General features: G+C 53.8%; 2 protein-coding genes across 9 annotated transcripts; both read right to left on the bottom strand.

The window, feature by feature from the left end:
* Positions 1-18: 18 nt before the first annotated feature.
* Positions 19-14,712, bottom strand: Per1 (period circadian regulator 1). Of its 6 annotated transcripts, none has more exons than XM_087570413.1 (23): positions 14,678-14,712; positions 9,117-9,523; positions 8,897-8,995; positions 8,649-8,803; positions 8,429-8,550; positions 8,142-8,343; positions 7,977-8,028; positions 7,729-7,871; positions 7,296-7,374; positions 7,117-7,223; positions 6,792-6,945; positions 6,592-6,700; positions 6,378-6,509; positions 6,106-6,211; positions 5,832-6,003; positions 5,618-5,745; positions 5,217-5,396; positions 4,384-4,617; positions 2,946-3,556; positions 2,262-2,448; positions 1,894-2,083; positions 1,433-1,583; positions 19-907 (listed from the first exon to the last, which is right to left on the bottom strand). In XM_087570413.1, the coding sequence occupies exons 2-23, from the start codon at positions 9,389-9,391 to the stop codon at positions 614-616; spliced, it is 3,882 nt and encodes a 1,293-aa protein (XP_087426539.1). In that variant the 5' UTR covers positions 9,392-9,523; positions 14,678-14,712; the 3' UTR covers positions 19-613. The 6 variants fall into 6 exon arrangements, with proteins under 6 accessions (XP_087426539.1, XP_087426541.1, XP_087426544.1 ...); XM_087570415.1 differs by lacking the exon at positions 14,678-14,712 and adding an exon at positions 11,017-11,074; XM_087570418.1 differs by lacking the exon at positions 5,217-5,396.
* A 2,449-nt stretch (positions 14,713-17,161) lies between these two features.
* Positions 17,162-21,032, bottom strand: Vamp2 (vesicle-associated membrane protein 2). 3 transcript variants are annotated; one of them, NM_001429986.1, is given in 5 exon segments: positions 17,162-18,912; positions 19,513-19,564; positions 19,652-19,965; positions 20,316-20,436; positions 20,942-21,032. In NM_001429986.1, coding segments are annotated over 3 exon segments (216 nt in total). In that variant the 5' UTR covers positions 19,799-19,965; positions 20,316-20,436; positions 20,942-21,032; the 3' UTR covers positions 17,162-18,895.

Genomic DNA, 21,032 nt, shown 5'->3' with positions numbered 1-21,032 from the left:
ATTTCACAAAGTCTTGGGTTTTTGGTTTTTCATTTTGTATTAAAAAAAAAAAATAACAAGACACAATATCAAAAACACAAATGTCATTGGTAGAGGGTAGAGCTGAGAACACCTGGGTCCCACCTGAGGGGCAGCACCAGGGACTCCATGGTCCACCAACCTCCCCCACCCTGGAGCAGCTAGGGGTTCACGGACCTGGATCCTGCACAGATCCCAGGCTCCCCTCCTCCCATCTTGGGGTGAGGTGGGAGAGTGAGCTATCTCCCTCAATAAATAAGTGTAGCCCCAACCCTGTGACTGGGACTCGGGCTCAGCTGGGATTTGGAGAGACCACTTCAGCAGCTTGTCAGCAGCCTTAACCAGACGGACAGTCTCTCTCAGCAGGATGGGAGCAACTCCTCCAAATTGGGCTGAAAACTTCCACTCTGCTAAGAGGCTAGAGGCAGCTCCTAAGCCTTGAGCTGGTAATGGGGGTCCTGCCCCCTATGTTGGGAGAAGCTGGGGCAGTTTCCTATTGGTTGGTCCAGCTGTATATATCTTGAGTTCTAAGAATCCCAACATGGTTCAAAGGAAGCCTCTCATTAGACTGCTGTAAGTGGCGCCCAAATGGAGTCTAGCTGGTGCCATTCTCTTCTGCAGGTAAAGCTGGACTGGAAGAGCTCCCACCTTGTTCTTCTTCCTCCATGGCAGAGTCCTGAGAGCTTGAGCCCTTAGTCCCAATTTGGGTCTGGGCCTCCTCACCACCATCACCCCCACCCCCGCCAACACCACCTCCACCCCCGCCAACACCACCTCCCTCGCCTCCACCCTCTTCCATAGGCTCCAGCCCCAATCCATCCAGTTCTGAGAAGAGAGGGTCGTCCGAGTGGCCAGGATCTTGAACACTGCTACCACAGTCCACACAAGCCTTGGAGGGAAAGGGGAGGAGTTACACAGGATCCTCACTGGGAATCTGCTAGCCCAGCATCCCAACCTTAACCTAACAGTGAGACCCAAAATACACTCCCAAGAAACCAGTGCACACACGTACCTACAGTCTAACAAGGTAGGGAATCCTCTACTGAGGGGACTGCAAAGCCCAACTTCAGACACCAGCACCCACCCACATGGTGGCTCAACTCCTTAACTCCAGTTCTAGATTGCCTTCTTCAGATTTCCACAGACACCAGGCACACATGTGGTGTATATACATATATGCAGACTAAACATTCATACACACACTGGGATCCTACTATGCGGTAGGAAGTTCCACAGAAACTCGTGAGGTGGTGTGGTTTAATACTATATAACCCAGCAGCAGGTTTGTGGAATTAGCACCCTTCAGAATTAATGATCCAAAGACACTGATATCAGACACTAGTCCTAGATCCCTTGGACTTGAGATCAGTATCTTCTAGCCTAGTCTCTTCCTGGCTTCCCCGACTTCTCTCACCGTTACATCGAGGGCCTGAGGCAGCTGGCCCTTCCGGACCCAGGAGTGCACAGCACCCAGTTCCCGCCGCTGGTCCTCTGAGAACCGTGGCTGTTGTTTCTGCATGGCCCGGAGCCTCTCCCGGTCTTGCTTCAGCACAGACGCTGCATCCCTGGTAAGAAAGGCAGAGGCTAGGACTCTTCGCAGTTAAGACCCATGGGTTAGCTTTCGTCTTCAGCCACGAGTCCTGAGCCTGCTGTCTCCTGTGCTGTCCTTGAACAGAAGGAAGCTTTCTACACCGGGAAATCTACCCTCAACTTGAGAACTACTGATAGGGCCCAAAGGAATAGGGGCTTATGCCACACCGGGCACCTCCAGATAAGAGCTAGCCCCAGAAGACAGAACGTCAGGTTATCTGGGCAGTGCGAGTAAGCGAGTCTCTCTATTTCTCTGAAAGGGACGATGAAGCCTCTACACCTCACCTGGACGGCACCTGGTAGGTCATCATGACATGCTGGTCAGCGTTGGCCATGAGCAGCCAGATGGGATCCTGGAGCACATACTTAATGACCTGGTCCCCAGGCTCAGTCCTGGCCTGAGCAGCTCCAGCTTCAGCCTCTGAAGAGTCGATGCTGCCAAAGTACTTGCTTGTATGGCTGCTCTGACTGCTGCCTGTGGAAGGGTGGAGAAGGCCAATGGAGTCAGGCTGGCTAACACATTCCCTGAGAGGCTTCACCAGGCCACCCTTCTCAGGCCATGTGTCCAACCCACTGGCCTTAACAAGTGGGCCAAACTGGGGTGTGGTCTCCCGCCTTCCCATCCCTGGGAAATACTAGACAGCACTACTCACGAGTGATGCTGGCTGAGGTGCTTCCCCCTTCGTGGGATCCCGAACCAGACCCAGAGCCCAGGCCGGAGCCCAGGGAGCCCGAGGCTGCGGAGCCTGTGCCAGAGCGAGAGTCCTCCTGGAGCAGTAACTCTAGCAGGTCACTGGAGCCTGAAAGTGCATCCTGATTGGATGACTCCGTGACCTCCACCTAGAGGAGGAGGGCATTGGAGGGGACAGGAAGGCAGTAAGGAGTCACCACCATGGCTCATTTTCAATGCTTCCACTGTTGAGGGGAACCAAAGGAGGTACACCCAACCCAACAGATCGTTGTTCTTTGCTCCATGACACAGGGCCAAGCTGAGAGTTGACAGTAGGGAATGTAATGCCGGACCCTTTCCAAGTGGCAGATACACTCTCAGAATGTCTACAGATGTATAGTGGGATGTCCTCGCCTGCCACCTGTCAGACAGACAGAACTGTCCCTTCACAGTTGACTTCTGCTTCACTTAGAAACACAGTCGGCTCTCCCACCCATACCAACGCCAAGAAGCTGAGAACCAGTCCAGGTAGCAGCAACCAGGCAGAAGAGGGTCAAGGGCTGAGGGCACCAGAAGAGGGGATAGAGGGCACCAGAAGAGGGGGTAGAGGGCACCAGAAGAGGGGGCTGAGGGCACCAGAAGAGGGGTAGAGGGCAGTGTTGCTCACCAGTCTGGGCTCTGGCTCAGCAGACTCCTCACTGGGAGGCAGGGGCCCAGCACTACTTCCGGGGCCTCCTGCAGCAGCACCCCCTTCAGTGCGGGGGGACTCCTCAAGCTGCAGCAGATTGAGCTGGAGTGGGGAACTGCATCTTGAGTTGAACAGTGGGGAGTCTGGGCGGTGGGGGGGGCTGGGAGGTGGTGGGGGTAGGGATGGAGAAGGTGAGTGGGAAGCAGGTGTAGGTGGCCCCTCAACAGGAGCCTGGGATACCCCATATGGGTAACTAGTTGGGGAAGGGAATAAATAGTTAGGGAGCACCAAGGCCACCATTGGGGTCACTAAGGGAGAAGGGAAGGTAGCAGGTGACACAGATGTGGGGGCAGGAGGAAGCGGCTGGGGTCCTCCTCGAGGGGAGAACACTGGGAGTGGGTAGGGCTGGACCACTGCTGGGAAGGGGGTAGTGGCTGGTGGGGGTGGCCAGGGTCCAGAAGAGGGCACAGGTGAAGGATGAGACACATAGCAGGGGGTTTCGGGTCGGGGGGTCTGGTGGTGGCGAGAACGCTTTGCTTTAGATCGGCAGTGGTGTCGGCGACCAGAGGGAATGGGGCCATGGTGGCAACCTGTGGGGAAAGACCAGGGTTAAGAAGGAGACTGCCACCTCTCCTGCTGAAACACTGAGAAGAGGACAAGTAAAGGGCAGACAGAGCTGCTCAGCCTGCATGCAACAGACAGAAGCTAGGGAGTAGGGAAAGGTTCAGGGCAGAATCACAGGAGCCGGGAGACAAGGGGGTTTATTGTGAAAGGAGCCAGCGAAGGGCAAGGTTCCATGATGGTCAAGCTGGGGGTGTGCAAAACAGAGGCACACTAGCAAAGAGAAGGAGGCAAAGTGGGTCCATAGGCAGGTGACTTCAGTCCATCTGCCAAAATCCCTCAGGCCAGGCCAGCCTGGACACTTGTCCTGCCAGTTGAAACTGTGCCTGCCTAACTCATGATGGAATGATGCAGTGGGCAGAACAGCCCAGGGGGCCTCAGTGCCATAGCCGCCTGCAAAGGTCTCCTGCAGGTACCTAGAGGGGCTATTTCCCATTTGCCCTTCAAGTCCAACCCCAGCCAAGATTGGCCCAGAGTCAGTGATGCTAAGTCCTATGTGGGCACATTTTTTCCTTGCTCCCAGGCTAGGACTGGAGTATTTTACCTGGAACCAGGCACTTCCACCTGCTTGTCTCAGTGCCAGCCCCTCAGGCTTCCCTCCTCAGCTTACAGCCTGGAACCCTGGCCTCACAGGAAGATGCTATCTAGAAATCTAACTAAACATGGTCCTGCCAGTGAAGGCAGCATCGCCTGGGTCCCAGAGCAGATACATTTCCCCTCACCATCACTTTACCACCCCCTGCAGCTGGCTGCACAGAAAGAAGCTCAAGAAAGCCCAGGTGGCTGCCCCGCTCACCAGGGGCTGAAGGCGCCACAGAAGAGGTGTCAAGCCCACGAAGCCTGCCGAGGTCTCTGAAGCGGCTGAGGAAGGCTTGCTCTTCCTTCTGGGTGTGCAGGGACAGCACGGCCTTGGTCAGACCCACTGGGCGATAAGCATCTGGGGCTGGGTCAGGGGCTACTGTGGGGCTGGGGGCTGGACTGGGGGCTGGACCAGGGGCCAGGCCAGGCAGGTCTTCCATCATGATGATGTCTGAGAAGGGTGAGATGAAGGAAAGGTCACCACAGCCTCACAAAGCCTCCCTTTCCAACAACCCAACCAACTCTGGCCCTGTCCAACGGCCAAGGCCTGAGGCCCAGATACTCAAGGCCACTTCCTTGCCCAGAGGAAGACCCGGGCTCTTTCCCAGGAGAAAAGAGGACACTTAGTCTCCACCCATGGCCAAGACCCTGCCCGAAATCCCTGGGGTAAGTAAAACCTCTTCTTTACAAAGGAAACCTTCCCACATCTTGCTTTTCACATGGATTTAAGGTCTACCCAAGGACCCTGGGGAGTCTCAGTCTTCCCTGCTTTAGACCATCTGTGGTCAGCACCTCAGGACTGGACCTCCTCCCCTTAACCCAACTTTTATGGTTCAACTGACAGTAAGAACAGGAAGGAGGTTGGGGGCGGGGGTGGCAAGCAGCAGAGGTTAGTTGGGTGGGGACAGTCAGGAGCAGCAGATTCCCCCAAACTAAGAAGGTAGCCTCCTTCTCTCCATTGGGGGAGGGGAAGAAAGGTAGGTAAGAAAGAGCTCTGGCTGAGGGACCAAGTGGGGCCCAGTCACTACCCCCCTCACTCCATGCCCATACCCGACTCCGGGGGCTTCTTGTCTCCCACATGGACGATGGTGGAGCTGAAGCTACACTGACTGGTGACGGACACCACGCTCTCTGCCTTATTGGCCAGGGCGAGCGGGCTCAGGGTGCCTCCCACCACTGGCTCCTTCCGAGGAGTTGCCCCCTCCCCAGACAGCACTGCTGACGACGTATCTGTGCGGAGAGACAGCACTGGTTACCACCTCTGCCCCTTGTGAGGTCAGGAGAAGGATCCCAGGGAGGAGTAGAGAAGGATTGGCTAGAGGGAGGAACCTGGAGATCAGGAGGCAGGAAAGGGGGACCAGGGAAGAGCAGGGGAGCCTAAGGCAGAAGTGTATAGGCCTGGGACAGGCTGGGACGGGGCAATGGGAGCCAGGCATGCACTGGGTCTTTACCTTTCTTGGCCCCCACAGGAACTGGACCCGCCCTCTGCTTGTCATCATCAGAGGCTGAAGAGGCCGTGCAGGAAGAGGAGGCACATTTACGCTTGGTTGTGTTAGGAATGTTGCAGCTTTCCAAATACCTGGGGATAGATAAAGCAAAGGGTTTAAGGGCAGGGCCTGGGCAGGCAAGGTAGGGCCGAGGGAGAAGGTGACTGGCAAGCCTCACCTGAGGATGCTGTCCAGGCAGTTGATTTGCTGGTAGGAGCAGCCAGAGGACTCTTTCCTCTCTGGCTCCTCAGGGGCCAATGCTAATGAGGCTTGGTCAGGAGCAGGGGCCACCTCCAGTTCCGGGTTTGGGGACTGGCAGGGAAGGACTTTGGCCTTGAATGTACCTGTAGCTGGGGCAAAAGAAAAAGAAACAGTAAATGGGTTGGGAGTGAGGGCCAGGGGACCCTCAAGCCTTACTCCTCATCCCGGGGTCTATGGCAGTACCTACTCACCAAGGAGGCGGGGCCGGGGCGGAGGCTTGGCCCGGGACTCAATGAAGAGCTGTTGTCCCTGGTGCTTTACCAGATGCACATCCTTACAGATCTGCTGGAAAGTCACCTGTGGGGCAGCAGAGCACTGGGCAGCATTGGGATGGCAGTACCAGGAGCCCAAGTATCAGTAAGAAGACCCGGGAGCCTGGGTAGGGGTAGCAGGAGGGACTGCAGTGATGATCTGCAGTAGAAGGACAGCCAGAAGGAAAGTCACCATGGGCGACGGTACTCACTGGAGCAGGAGGCCCAGGCCCCTCAGCATCACCCCCATTGCTATCACTGGAGGAGCCAGGGCTGTGGAGAGGACCAGGGGACATCAGAGGGCCAACTCCACAGAGCCCCGTGGTGCTGGAGCTGTGCACTGGCTACAGCAAGGAGGAGGATGGATTGGTTAGTGTCTATACCTCTTCCTGCCCACTTCATTCCTGAGCTCTCCTCCACGCTCACCTGCAGCAGCAATCGATGGATCTGCTCTGAGAGCTCCTGGATATCAGAGTCCAGGGACGGAGCTGGACTGGGAACTGGGGGTGTGAAGACGTCCTCATTCAGGGGTGCCCTGCAGGGTTGTAAAGGCAGACTCAGTCATTTCCCTAACCCTGTCATATTGCCCCATCCCCAGCGCCAGCTCAAAGACACAGTTCGCTTACGTGCGCACTTTATGGCGGCCCAGCACGAAAGCCACCTTGCGGCTCCAGGGGTGCACAAAGCCGGCCCAGCTGGTATCCATGGTGACATATTCCCCATTCCGAGCACAAAATCGAATAGGGGAGTGGTCAAAGGGCTGGCCTGCCAACTGCAGAACTGTTGGTGGAGGAGAGAGTGGGTGTCAGTGGATTGGGGAGCTGAATAATGCGGAGAAAGAGACACACAGATACTCGAGAGAGCAAAGCCTCAGGAGACACCATCACAAGAACAGTTAAGAAGCCCTAGGGACAGGCAGGGAGGACAGGAGAGCAGGAGAAGAGAACTCACTCTTCTTATGAATGGCCAGCATGAGAGGTCGGTCCTCAGGATGTAGAAAGAGAAGTACCGGAGCCCCCAGGAGATCCTGGGGTAGGTAACCCAGCAGTGGGGCAGCCCTGCAATGGGAGGAGACGTCAGACCTTGGTCTTGGCCCTGGCCACCCACCTTCATCCAAGTCTTTACCTCACCTTTCATCTACATCCTGGAAGAGGCAACTTGGTGTGTGCCGTGTGGTGAAGATCCTCTTGTCAGGAGGAATCCGGGGAGCTGCAGCACAGAACATGTAGGTTGTAGCCCCAGTGGTCCAGCTCCTCAGCCCTCCTCTCTGCCTGGGGTCTGGCTGCCTGGCATTCTTCCTCCCAGCTCAGACCTGGCTTTAGGGCCTACAGGGTCTGAGTCATCTGGTGACTCACACCAGAGAAGACACTGAGAATCACCCATGTACTCTTTCTCACCGGTCACAGCTCAGCCTCCACGCAGGGTCTGAACTCCCCGCCTTTAATACTTTTCTAATCCCAAGGACTCAGCTTGTGCCTCCCAAATTCATATCTTGACCTGCACCCCATCCTAGAGGAAACCCTTCCTCCCCTCATCCCCCAGGCCCGGCCCTAGCCTGTCCACCTTCATAACCAGAGTGGATGCGCTCTGCAATGAGCAGGCAGCACGGCTGTGCAGGGGCCCCATCTGAGACACGAATCTTGGTCACATATGGGGTTAGGCGGAATGGCTGGTAGCGAGGCCCTGGATCCCGGTCAGGCCCTCCTCTGGCAAGGGAGAGATGAGTGTTAGAGGTTTCCAGGGGAAAGCTGTCCCACCCCCTTGTCACAGACCATAGTATAGAGATGGCAGGATGAGTAGGAGAGGCCTACCTGATTCGGCAGAAGACAGACTTTTCCTGGGTGAAGTCCTTGAGGCCTGAACCTAGAACAGATGGGAATGGAAGTGAGCACAGCCAGCGCCCTTTCTGTCCTGGGCTGAGGAGAACCCACAGCATGAAAGCTTTCAAGCCTCTCCACAGAACACTGGTACTATACCTGCAGAGGTGCCAGTGCCCCAGGTGGGCAGGCGAGATGGTGTAGTAGAGCCATAGAAGACACCCACATCCTGGGGAGCTAGGAGCTCTGAGAAGCGAGCACCCCGAAACACATCCCGTTTGCAACGCAGCAAGACACCTGCCTGCTCCGAAATATAGACAATCCGGCCTGTCAGGAAGGACACAGCCACCGAGAAGGTATCCTAGAATGGGACCAAGATTGAGAGAAGATTTAGGAGCTATATGAGAATGAGAGTGTGTGCGCACTGAGACCCAAGCTGCACCGACCTGGTTGCGGAGAGTGTATTCAGATGTGATATGCTCCAATTCCTCCAGGGTGTAAGTAGACATGTCCATGGCACAGGGCTCACCCTCCTCCAGGCTCCACTGCTGGTAATATTCCTGGTTAGCTGCAGGAGAAGGGAATCCCAGCCATCTTCAGTAAGGAGAAAGGCCCCCATACAGTAGTCCATGCCCTGGCCACACCCTGCCAGGAAGCACCACTCACCCTGCACCTGCTTGACACAGGCCAGAGCATACTGGAGTGTGGCCAGGGTCCCAGAGCGGCCCTTTCCCCGACGCTCTGGTGGCAGCCGAAGTTTGAGCTCCCGAAGTGCGGTCATGAGTTCTTTCTGGGTCCTGGCTCGAGCTGACTGTTCACTGCTGCAAGACCCACAGGTAGGAAGGGGCAAAGACATTAGCTCCAGAGTCTGGCCCCAACCCCCAGACATCTCCCACAGCCCTCACCCCACACACCTGCAGCCACTGGTAGACGGGTTGTCCTGCTCTGAGCTTGCACTCAGGAGACTATAGGCAATGGAGCTGCTGGGTGGGGATGGGCTCTGTGAGTTTGTACTAGAAAAGAAGTAACAGGCTAAGTGAGGGCCACGTGGTCAACAGCCTCATACTATCATACACATTCACACACACACACACACACACACACACACACACACACACACACACGTGCACACACCTCTTGCTGCTCTCAGTGGTCTCCAGCAGAGCTGAGTCCTTGCCATTGCCAGAAGATGAACTGTGAGAACTCCGCTGAGATGCACCCCTGGACTCGTGTCCATTGGATTCATTGCCACTTGAGCCATTGCTGTTTGCATCAGTGTCATCAGCCAGGCTAGGGCCTGGACAAGGCCGATGCTGTGGGGCCCCAGGGGATGGAACTCCTCCAGGACAAAAAGGTTCTCCGGGCCTGGGGTCTCCTCCCCCATCAGCCCCTTCTAGGGGACCGCTCATGTCTGGGCCATGCAGTGGAGGACAAAACAGGGAAGGTGAAGAGGCCACAACGGGTACACAACAGGGCTTTTGAGGGCTGGATAAAGAGGTAGGACGCCTGTCTCTGAGGGCTGACTAATTTAATCACGGCACCTAGAAAAAGAAACCAAGAAGGAATGGTTGGCAAAAGCTGAGTTATTAACCCCACAGCACCTGCTGGTTACACTCAGTCCTTCCTCTGCCTGTCCCAGGCCTGGGGTTTGCAGTAGAAAGGTAAGTTCTGTTTCCTATTCCCCTAAGGATACCACAGGTAGGAAGGCAGCTCTCTTAGGCCATCTCTTACACCTCTTGCCAGTGTGCAGTGAGTACAGCCCAAAAAATCCACTACAACTACACTGTGGGTCAAAGCTTGCAGGTTTCCTATGCCCAAATTCTCATTAGGTCCCCACTTGGTCTGGGACTTTGAGGCCTCGGCGCAGGGGGTGAGCTGATCGCCTCCTATATTTAGGCTTCCGGGCTAATTTTATCCGGGGGCGGTGCCACCCCCGCTGCACATGCGCGCCGATGTGCCTGGCCCCACCACGCGCTTCCGCCACAGCCGCGGTCGCCAGGGAAACCGACGTCAGCCGCTGAGCTCAGCGGTTGCTGGAGGGACCACAGGAGGGCAGGAGCGACCCCTCCCCCAACCCCTATCGTCCTGGAAGTGGGAAACCGACCCACTCCGATACTGGCCAACACATCTTCATACTGGCTAACAAGGTTCAGGGCAGCACCGGGATGGGGGAAGAAGGTCACCCACCGTAACAAATCCCCAAGGCCCAGACAGCCTAGGAGCCAAGTGAAGAATGACAAACTAGAGAGACTACAGAAGCAAGTCCTAGTTTCCCCACAGAGAAATATGCGGCCTCTACTCTTCGTGGAAACGCCCCCATCCTCGCTCTTGCCTTGAACAATATTCTGATCAAGACACTGCTTTTCTTTCTAAGGCCCCTACCCACTCCCAAACGCCAAGACTGGAGTTACCACTTGCCATAGGCAAGGATCCATGCATCTTCCTTCGTCCCTTACTCTTCTAGTTAACCCTACCACCACATCAATGTCTTAGATAGAGGACACACAACCAACATAGTTTTTCCTCTACTCCGTCTAACCACACCCCCATCCCAAGTATTTTCTGAGCTCCAGGAGAAAAGGGAAGGAAGGCTGTGGCCAACAGCAAGAACTAGCGCTGGGAACAGGATGTTCCAGCCTGAAGCGGCTGACATCACGACCGGCATAGGGCCAGAAATTGGAGGAAGACCAGGAGCGCAAAAGCCTGAAGGGGGTCTTTGGACCAGGGCAAACCCATGGACTCCCGAGTGTCGAAAAATGGGTGAGGGGGTCGTGTTTGTAAAGGTCTCGTAGGTTCAGATGGCTGCCCTGGAGGAGCAGGGCAGGAGGTTAGGTGAGTGAATAATAAACGCAGACATCGTAAAGGGTTGAGTTAAACACCTAGAGCCCCAGGGGCGGGAAGTGGTGGGCAGTGACAGGAAAGGCGGATTTCTGTTTTGCTCTCTGAGAGCTGAAAGTGACCCATCAGGTTGGAAGTAGTGGTGGCCAAGCTCCGGGACAAAGACTAACCCTAGGATTGCAGCAGGGATCCCTACCTGGCCGTTCGAGCGCCCTCCAGCCGCCTGCCGTTTCGGCCCGCAACCGAGAAGCTCCGCGAGGCTGGGAGGCGGGTTGCATAATGCCAGGCCCTGCCCCTCATTGGCCTTCTGCCCGAAGAGCCGCAGGCCCCGCCCCCCCGGTTGGCTAAGGATCTCTCCCTGGCATCTGATTGGCTACTGGCCCCCACTGAGGTCAGGGCTGTGTCACACACATCCTTGCACGTGGACTTGGGTGCTGGTGCTGGGCTGAAGGGCCTCAGACACCGCTCAGTCAGCCAATGCGCTCAGGATGCCTCATACAGTCAATAATGAAAGGGAAGTGAGGGAGGGAAATTACTCCTTTTCAGGGAGGATGCCTGGGCCACAGTGGGTGCTCAAGAGAAACCTACTTCCTAAGCTGACACAACTTTGCAGACACCTGCCCTGGTGCCAGTTGAATGAAATGTCTGAGACCCAATGGAAGTGGGAGAAAGGAAAACCTAGGCTGACATTCCCTGGCCTCTTCCCAACCTTGTCATCCAACCCTTTCCTCTGACACTTCAGATCCCGAGAGAAGGGCAATTGAGGGTCCACCTGTCATTAAGAAAAGACAGCAAAAGCCAATGGCTACTGTGAAAGGAAACAAAAGCAGGTGCTTCGATAGCCAATCAGAGAAAAGGTCTCCAGGCAGCCTCCCTGGTGACTAGTACTGCCTCTGCAAAGGATGCAGCCACCCACATTTAGGGCTGCCCCAAAAGTGGGGGCCAGGAAGCCAGGACTATAAAGGGGGCAGCAGAGAGGGCAGTTGAGGCTGTAGGCAGAAAAAGGAGGGGTGGCGAGGGCTTTTTATTCCTGCTACTTAGAAAGAGAAAGCCAAGGTTCACGAACCCAGCAGCAAACTCATCTGTCTCATTCACTATACTCCCAAGCAGTAAGGTAAGTCTGGGCGTCAGGATTTGACGCACAGTAATCCTCGGTAAACAGGATGGTTTTGTTTCTATTAAGGATAGGTAAAGGTAAGGGAGTCTCAGGAGAAGAGGAGGCAACAGATTACATTTAAAAAAAAAAAAGTGGAGCACTGATTCATAAAAAGTGAATAGGGTCTTGATTTAGGGGGCTAACATGCCAGTCTGGGTCCAGGAGAGCTGCAGTGACACAGCCCCTTTTTCTAGACCTGTGCTGAGTAGTTCTCAGGCTTCCCTGGAAACGTAGGTGGCAAGTGAAGAGGCCACCACGCAGCTGCTGACATAATCAGCTGTAAGTGCACGCCCCACGCTGTCACGTGGCTAACGCTTTCCTTAACAATGGTGTTTCCCTTGGAGGAGGCGGAGAAGCAGGGTTCTATAGAAAAGCTGGGACACAGAAGTGTTATAAAATAACCCAGAAAAACAGAAGCAGGAAAACACAGAACACAAAAGACACGAGAGTCTGAATTCTCAGCTTCCTCTTCCTGAAAATGATACTGTTCTCCTGCCCCCTCGTACTGTGCTGTGACCCTGTGCTCTCTCTTTTTTTTAAGACCCCTTTCTCTTTCCACAGCTCTCAAGGATTTAGGTGTGATTCCTCTGACCCAAAGCCATTGCTCGCCCACTTCCGTATCTGTTATTTACACAGACAAAAGGTTTCAGCACTCCAGCAGCCCCCACCTGATCCCAAGGCCCAGGTTGTGGGCCTCACAGTTCCCCACAGTAACCAGGCTCTGCTGCCGTCAATGGAGAAGAGGGGGCGAGAGAGGGAGGTGACGTCAAAGCGGAGGCAGAAGGCGGGGCGAGGCAGCCGGGGAATGTGGGGCAGGGAGGCTGGAGAGGCAGCGGTTTGGGAGGCGGCCAGCCCCAGAGGGCGGCGGCCAGCGCACTAGGGAACATCGTGTTCTCTTGGCCGATGGCCCAGGACATGCACTCAGCCTTGGCGCCTCCCCCAACCCAACGACAGCGGTCCTGTACAAAAGCCAAGGATTCCTGGAGAGACGGTTAGGAGGAAGGGGTCCCCCTCCCCCGCCCTCATCCTGGTTCTCTTTTCGGGACTTAATTTTGCCCTCCCCTCAGATGGTTCTTACAGCTCCTGGCGTTGGCTTTTCCCCTTCACCAAACTGTACACAGTTGCTGGCCCAGTACCAAAGAGTTAGGGCGGGTAAATTGGAGGCCCAGGTTCTGTGAGAGAACGCACCTTTGCTCCTTCCCAGGGGCCCCCTTCAGAGGCAGAATTTCTAGTTACTATTATAGCACAGAGTGGGGGGTCTTGGAGGGGGGTTTCGGGGAGAATGGATTTAAGAAGTCAAACTGGAACATAGCAAATAGTCTCAGTCTGGGGCCCAGATCTTGGGAGAGGAATACAGGGGAGGAATGATGGAATTTGGGCTAGTGCCCAAAGACAAAAAAAAAAAAAAAAAAAAAAAAAAAAAAAAAAAATCAGGAAGAGGGAAAAGAGGAGTCATCAAAACGTGCAGAAAAACAGCCACAGCATGCACACAAATCCCTAACTCTATCACTATTGTTTTGTTACCTTATAGTCTGTAAATGACCCAAGCGCTGTGCTAACAACTTTATACATACTGTTCTCATTTAAGCCACCAAACAACTGAAGGTAAATATCACCCTCACTGCACGAGGAACAACTAAGACTCGGGTAGTTACTAAACTTGCCTTCCTTGTCTGCTTCATAAACATGTTCTCAGCTTCCTAATAATGGAGCCCAAGGTTCAGCCCTAATGATGGCTTGTCCTACTGGCTTGTTACCCTTAGGGACCCTGTGAAGTGTTACCAAACTTCTACACTGCATTCCAGCACCGTCAAACCAGTACTGTCGGGGGAGTATTCCCCTGCTTCTAAGCTTGGTGCCTAGAACACCGGGTGCATCCATCCAATGCCTTCTCCTTTCCCCTCTTAGCCTGATCTCAAGGCACTGTTTGTGCTCCATGCACGTACCATCATAGTTCATTTTTTTCCTATGCTCAAAATCCCCTGAGATCATCCAGGCACAAAACTTTCCTTGGAATCTCACTTCCTCCCTCTCCTACCTCACCCCATGCCCGACTGTCTAGACACCAGAGCAGTCTTTTGGTAACTCATCACCTCTAGCAGCTCAAGAGTAGACAAGCCGGTATATAGAAACCCTCTTCCCTATCCTCCCTTTCAGAATCCGACAAATTACTTGACCATTCCTATTTCTAAAGCATGTCCCTGAGGCCACGATACTACCCTTTTCTCTTGAAAAAGAAACCTATAGTCGCGATGAGAGCCATTCGGTCAAATGAGCACACCAGCCTTACTCAGATCACCATGCTATGTTCCCGCCTGCCCTACCAGGGCCTTTCTCCAGCCTCAAGATCTCTACCTCTTCCGAGTGTTTAGGGAGCCTACCCAAACCATAACCAGCTCTTAGGGGTTGTATCGCAGGTGCTTCGGCACCCTCGATGGCTGAGGACTTCTGAGCACCCTGCGCTAGGCATCAGCGTCCAGGGACTCTATAGAGTGCTGAGAAATCTGATGCTGGTAATGCTCATTAATGTCCCCCTAGAGCTTAGTTTGTGGTCCCTTTCTCCACAACCATCAGGCATTTCTGCAGCTAACACGCATTTGCATGATCTCAAACACACACCACGCCACTGACACCCCTTTTTGCCGAGCGCACCTCCCCGAAAAAAACAAGTTCGACAGCCCCGGAATAAGGGGCTACTCACAGTTCTGAACGCACGTAGAATCCAAATTCTTCACTACTGTGGCTCCTCCACAGGCTCCTCCAGGCCCTCCCACCGCCCGTTTCGTCACGCCTCCTTAGCTTATTGGCTCAGAGGCGCCAACCCATGCCCCGCTCCGCGTGCAGCCGGCAAGCCCTTGCAAAGCAACCATTGGCATTTCAGACCGCAGTCATTGTCCCATTGGACAATATGACAACCGGTAGTGATAGAGCCACGTGAGGGAGGGGGCGCCTCAGCGCGTTGATTGGACATCTGACCGGAAGCCACACCCCCACCCACTCCCAACATTTTTATTGGCTGTGGAGACAACCCTGCCCTGCCTAAGTCGGTGACGCAAATGCTAGCCCTGCCCTAAAAACTTTCTCATAGGCTGAGAGGTCTCAGAGATGTAGGGAACACGTGCAGGCGAGCTCACGCGGCAACTTGTTTACCCAGAAGCTGGGGATTTTCCTTGACGACACTTACCCAAGACAGCGGAGTCTGCGCAGGCGTGCAGAGCGACTTGTACGCAGGCGTAGATCTGACAGACTGTGGCGTAGTGAGGATACTTTAGAGACTCTGGCATTACAAGAGGCTCCTGGTGCCAGAGCTTTGTATCTCTAATGATCCCCAAAGCTTAAAAAATCTGAGCACTAGACTGAAGATGTCATTAGGTTGCATGGCAATGACGGTGAAATGACAGTGGCCTCCTATTTATTTTCTATGGGCCTGGACAGTGAGCCCCTTCTTCCAAACTCCAAGAAGGCCGGCTCACTACCCATAACCTCACAAAAGAGACTGAGATCCAGAGATTACATAATCTGTGAGAATTAAACCATGTATATTGATAAAAGAGCTAAAATCTGAACCCAGGTCCCTGACACCTAGAAGGTAGCTTGGTATTATAGGGCTATGGAAACATTAAACCTATTAGTAATTCCAAGAATTAAACGCAAAAGGCCTTATTTAAACTCTCCATAAGGTAGAAGTTAGGATAGACTGTAAGACACCTCAGCACTTTAGAACCTCAGAAATAATCTCCAATGGAAAGGCCTAAAAATAGCACACATCTTTTTTTTGGGGGGGGGTGTTCCAGACAAGTTTCTATGTATTGCTCTGGCTGTCTTGGAACTCACTTTGTAGACCTGACTGCCCCCCAAACCTGGATGGCTAATCTGCCTGCTTCTGCCTCCCTAGTGCCTGACTCTGAAAATCTATTTTTAAAAGTACCTCTAATAGTTTTTTTTTTTTCAAGACAGGATTCTTTTGTGTAACATAGCCCTGGTTGTCCTAAATCCTTTGTAGACCAGGCTGGCCTTAAACTCACAGAGATCCACATGCCACTACGTCCCAAGTACTGAGCTTAAAAGTGTGTATCATCACCCCCCCATCCCTCTATTAGTCCCTATTTCTTGGCTAGATATGGTGATGCACACCTTTAATCCCAGCACTCGACAGGCAGTTGAGTATGTATTCAAGGCCTGATCTACACAGTGAATTAGTTACAGGACAGTCAGAGAGCTACATAGTGAGATTCTGTCAAAAAATTTTTTTTCTTTTTTTTTAGACAGGGTCTCATTATGTAGACCAGGGTAGCCTCACAGTCAAAAGATCAACTGTGGGGTTGGGGATTTAGCTCAGTGGTAGAGCGCTTGCCTAGGAAGCGCAAGGCCCTGGGTTCGGTCCCCAGCTCCGAAAAAAAGAACCAAAAAAAAAGATCAACTGCCTCCAATATACTTGGATTAAAAGCCTGCACCACACCTGGCCCTCTAGTGGTTCTTAGCCAGTCCTCCCACCCCAGTCTCTCTATTCAACTGCCCTGGAGAAGCAAGGATCCCCATGAACCAGCAAGTACTACACTCACTGGCAGTGACTAGTCCCTCATGACCTGAATACAGAGGGCAACCAGGAACGCTACCTATTTCCTATATAGCTACATCTCAGTGATGCTCCTGAAGTACGTGGGGGTAGGGATGCTTACAGTTCAAGAGTTCGGAAGTAACAGCCACACAACACAGCGCAAGGGTAGTGTGCCGTCTATAGCTAGCTTTATCTCGTCAAGCTGACCCTTACAAGCATTCATTAACCCATCTGGATGTCTGGCACTGAGATGGAAAGGGGAAGAAATGCCCCACAGAAGTGGCCCAAGAGTACATGGCTCTGAGAGAGCCTAAGGGGTAGCTAGATGTGAAATTTAGGAGATAAGTTCTGTGGTAGCAGCACACCCCAGGCTAGGAGTGGGAAGCTGGGAATCCCAGACTACAGAGCTCACCTGCCTTAGACACCAGGTACTTTAGGGATACTTCCCATTCTCATTTGCTGGTGCCCCATGTGGTCACTTCGGGAATTACACTTTGCAAGGCCCCAAGGTCAGCACCTCCTGCAACAGGCCAGCCAGCTCTTCCCAAAGAACCTTTCAACCACCCCATACCCAAAAATCCAATACTCTTATTACTGATTAAGAAAAAGATTTCGGACACCACCTGGTTACTCATTACACGTTTATTGTACATTTTCACAATCTGGATGCGCCACAGAATTGGGGGCATGGGGCAGGGGAAGAAGGAAGGCAGGGGACACTGGGATAATATTGGGGGTCTAAAACACAAGCACCCCCACCCCCAGCATCTCTCCTACCCTTTCACACCACAGTTTAGATCTCCTTGGTTCCCCTCCACACAGAAAACCTGGTGTGTGTGGGGGAAGAGTTTGGGGAACACCCCCCCAAGAGGCAGGTTAAGGGGCTGTACCCTCAGACCCCTAAAACTGTGCCATTTTTAAAGATTAGATCCTTTCTCTATCATTGTACCCAACAGGGAAATAGCTTGCTTCTCTCTCTCTCTCTCTCTCTCTCTCTCTCTCTCTCTCTCTCTCTCTCTCAGGGCTCAGCAGCCCTAGAGAAGGACAAGGATCCCCATCCTCCAGCAAGTCCCATACACATATTGGCAGTGACTAGTACCCCCACCCTGAATACAGGGGGGCAGTCAGAGGAGCTGGGCAGTGATGGGGGGTAATACCCCCCCCCAGGATTGGGGAGGAAAGTTTTCAGTCCAACCTCTAGCAAGGATGAGGCCAGAGATTTCAGGCAGGAATTAGGGGGGGTTCTGTTTTGTCCCACTCCTCCCCAAGGCAGTGATGACCCCCACACACACTAGAGCCACCTCTCCTCAAAGAACCAGATTGTGGTCAGCCTCCAGTTCTCCTGGTGGGAGGAGGCAGCAGATCAGGCAGATGGGAGGGAGGGAGACCCCCGGGAATGTCAGCTGAATGCCCCACACGAAAACTGGGGAGCAGGAATGTAGGGAGAGACCCCAAGTGGCAGAATTATTGGTCCATCATAACACACTGAACTCCAAGACACTTACACACCAGCTGGGGGAGGGAGAGGAGGGTACAAGAGGTGTGGAAAATGGGGTAAGGGAAGCAAACTAGACTAGAGGGGCTGGGAGGAGGCAACTTTGGGGTCCTAGTTCCCCAAAAGCCCAGGCTCCCCACCACCTGCAGATAATGTCGTGCAAATAAAAGTGTGATAAGAGGACCAATGGAAACTAACTCTTCCGAAAAGAAAGAAAGAAAAAAAAAAAAAACACAGAAGAGTGAAGAGTAATGGAACAGAAAGGAAGAAACCCAGGGAAAAAAAAAAAAGACAGTGTATGCAAATGATATGCTAATCAACATGTTGGAAGCTCCCAGAAAACCTTGGGATTCTTAGGACCAAGTAGGACCAGTCTTAGAGGCTCCCAAGGGATACAAAGATGCAACCTATGGAAGCCTAGACAGGTGGGGTGTTTTGTTTGTTTCTGTGGGGTTTGCTCTGTTTGGGGAGGGTCTGGAATTGTACAGGGAAGATAGGGGAAGGATTGGTTAAATCCAAGGGAAGGAGGAGAGGGGCTATTGCATAGCAGATGCAAATGAAGGGACTTGGGGCTGAACAGGAAAGAGGAAAGGGGGCAGAGGGTGAGAGAGAGAGGTGATGGGAACCTCAGGAAGGGGTGTTAAGGACAACCGGAAAAAATCTTCTAGTAATAAAACTACAAACAGACCAAATATATATAATATTATATATGTATAAATAACAGCTGGCTATTTACAGGGGGCACACACACGGACACACACACACACGGATCCAAGGGAGGGGGCTGAAAGATATGGCTGAGAGGTGGAGGACGGGCTGAGGGTGGGGGAGAGGCCCTTCTTAGGCAGGGCAGACTCCTCAGGGACTTAAGTGCTGAAGTAAACTGTGGAGAGAGAGGGCATGAGGAGGGGTAGGGGGTGGGGGAAGGGAAGGAAGAGAAAGACAGCAGTGTATCAGGCCTGGCCCTGTTCCAAACCTCCCCAGTCCCCCACTGACATCCCTTCTCTCTCTGCCTCAGTTTCTTCAAAGGGACTGCACAAGTGGGTATTGAGATCCCTTAAACGCCACGATTGCACAAAGGGGTATCAAACCTTTAAGGCACTGGCATGTGACGATAGCTTTCAAATAGTGGAGTAAGTGTATCCTGTGATTGGAGTTCAAGACCCTCAGCCTGACCTGTCTTCTACTCTCCAGTTTTAGAAACCCCAGACTGAGCTTTTAGGCTCAAAGGGTTCCTAGAAAGGCACCAGGGACCACCCAGTATTCCTATCCCCAAAATCTTACCCAGAACTACCCATAACAAGGGAAAATAAGGCTATAACACTCAAGTTGGGGCTCTACGTGAGTCAGAACTGCCAATAGCAGCAAAATGTGTTTTGGTAGAAGAGTAAAAACTAGGTCAATGACCTTCAAAGCCCCGACTCCACAGGGAAACCCTCTACTTCTCCAGGGAAAGGGCCCTGGCCACTCCTGCTCCACTCACCGATGATGATGATGAGGATGATGGCGCAAATCACTCCCAAGATGATCATCATCTAGGAATGAGAGGGAGGTGAATGAGGCGAGGTGACACCCCACTCACCCACTGGCCCTCCACCTGACCCCATCTCCTTCCCCTTTACCTTGAGGTTTTTCCACCAGTATTTGCGCTTGAGCTTGGCTGCACTTGTTTCAAACTGGGAGGCCCCTGCCTGGAGGGCATCTGCGCGATCATCCAGTTCCGATAGCTTCTGGTCCCGCTCCAGGACCTTGTCCACATTCACCCTCATGATGTCCACCACCTGGGGGAGGGGTCCACGAGGCAGGGGGGTGTGCCAAGGTACGCCTTAAGGAGGGCACTTCTTGAACATGTGCCCATTGTGGCACACATGGAACATGCACCCCGATGTTTTCAGGCTAACATGCCAAGGACATACACAGAACATGCTTAGCACACCTGGGGACATGCAAGGAGCACACATCAGGGGCATGCTGCTGCCACAGAGCTCAGATGCTCAGCAACACCCTCTATCTTTAGGGCTTGGATCAGCCTATCACCAGAGCACACCTGCCCCAGCTGGCACACCCCGGGCTAGCACAACTGATTCATCCTGCAGCCCTTCCAAGTGCAAGCTGACAGGGAATCAGAGAGGGGATACGGCAGGTCTCGGACCCAAACCCACAGGCATAAACTGTCATTACCTTCAACCCAAGATGGGCTCCCACACCTATTTGCCAGTCCCATCATCTTTCACACACACACACACACACACACACACACACACACACACACACACACACACTCACCTCATCCACCTGGGCCTGGGTCTGCTGCAGTCTCCTGTTACTGGTAAGATTTGGAGGAGGTGCAGGGGGGCCACCCTCGCCGGCCGGGGCGGCAGGCGGGACGGTGGCAGCGGTAGCCGACCTAAGGAAGAGAAACGGATTAAGACTCCAGGCCTGGAGCCTCTGGCCCTACAGTCCGGGCTCCACCCATCCACCTGTCCATCCACAGTCCCTCCAGTCCTCTCTTGCGCGAGAAGGCACCCGATGGGAGATACAGTCACTTTAAGGCCCCAAAGCGGTTGAGCCGCGTGACCTTGAGAGACCCTCCTCGTGCCTCAATTTCCCCTCCTGTTAAATGAGGGCGACCTCCTTGATGCTGCCCGGGGTCGACCCGAAATGACTGACGGCCATGGTGACAGGGGCGGGGCGGAGGGTGGACGCTGGGTCCGCTCCCTCCTGCGGGCCATCGCCCGTGCCAGACCGCACGAGACCGGGTTCCGGGCACCAGCGCGTAGTCATGGGCACCAGCCTGGCCAGCGGCACGAGAGGCGCGGGCGGGACCCCCGTGTTTCCCAGCCCACTCCTTGGGGTGGCGGCCCGCAAGGGGCAGAACATCGCGGGTGGCGAGTGACAGGCGGCTGACTTACATGGCGGGGGTAGCGGGCAGAGGACTTGGCAGAGGCAGTGACAGCGGCGGCGGCTCGCGCTGGCTCCGACTGGCGCTGGCTACCCGGGACT

This window comes from Rattus norvegicus, chromosome 10 (assembly GCF_021556685.1).
Source record: "Rattus norvegicus strain SHRSP/BbbUtx chromosome 10, alternate assembly SHRSP_T2T, whole genome shotgun sequence".
In the NCBI taxonomy this organism is placed as follows: domain Eukaryota; kingdom Metazoa; phylum Chordata; class Mammalia; order Rodentia; family Muridae; genus Rattus; species Rattus norvegicus.
This window is presented reverse-complemented; position numbering and strand designations above follow the sequence as displayed.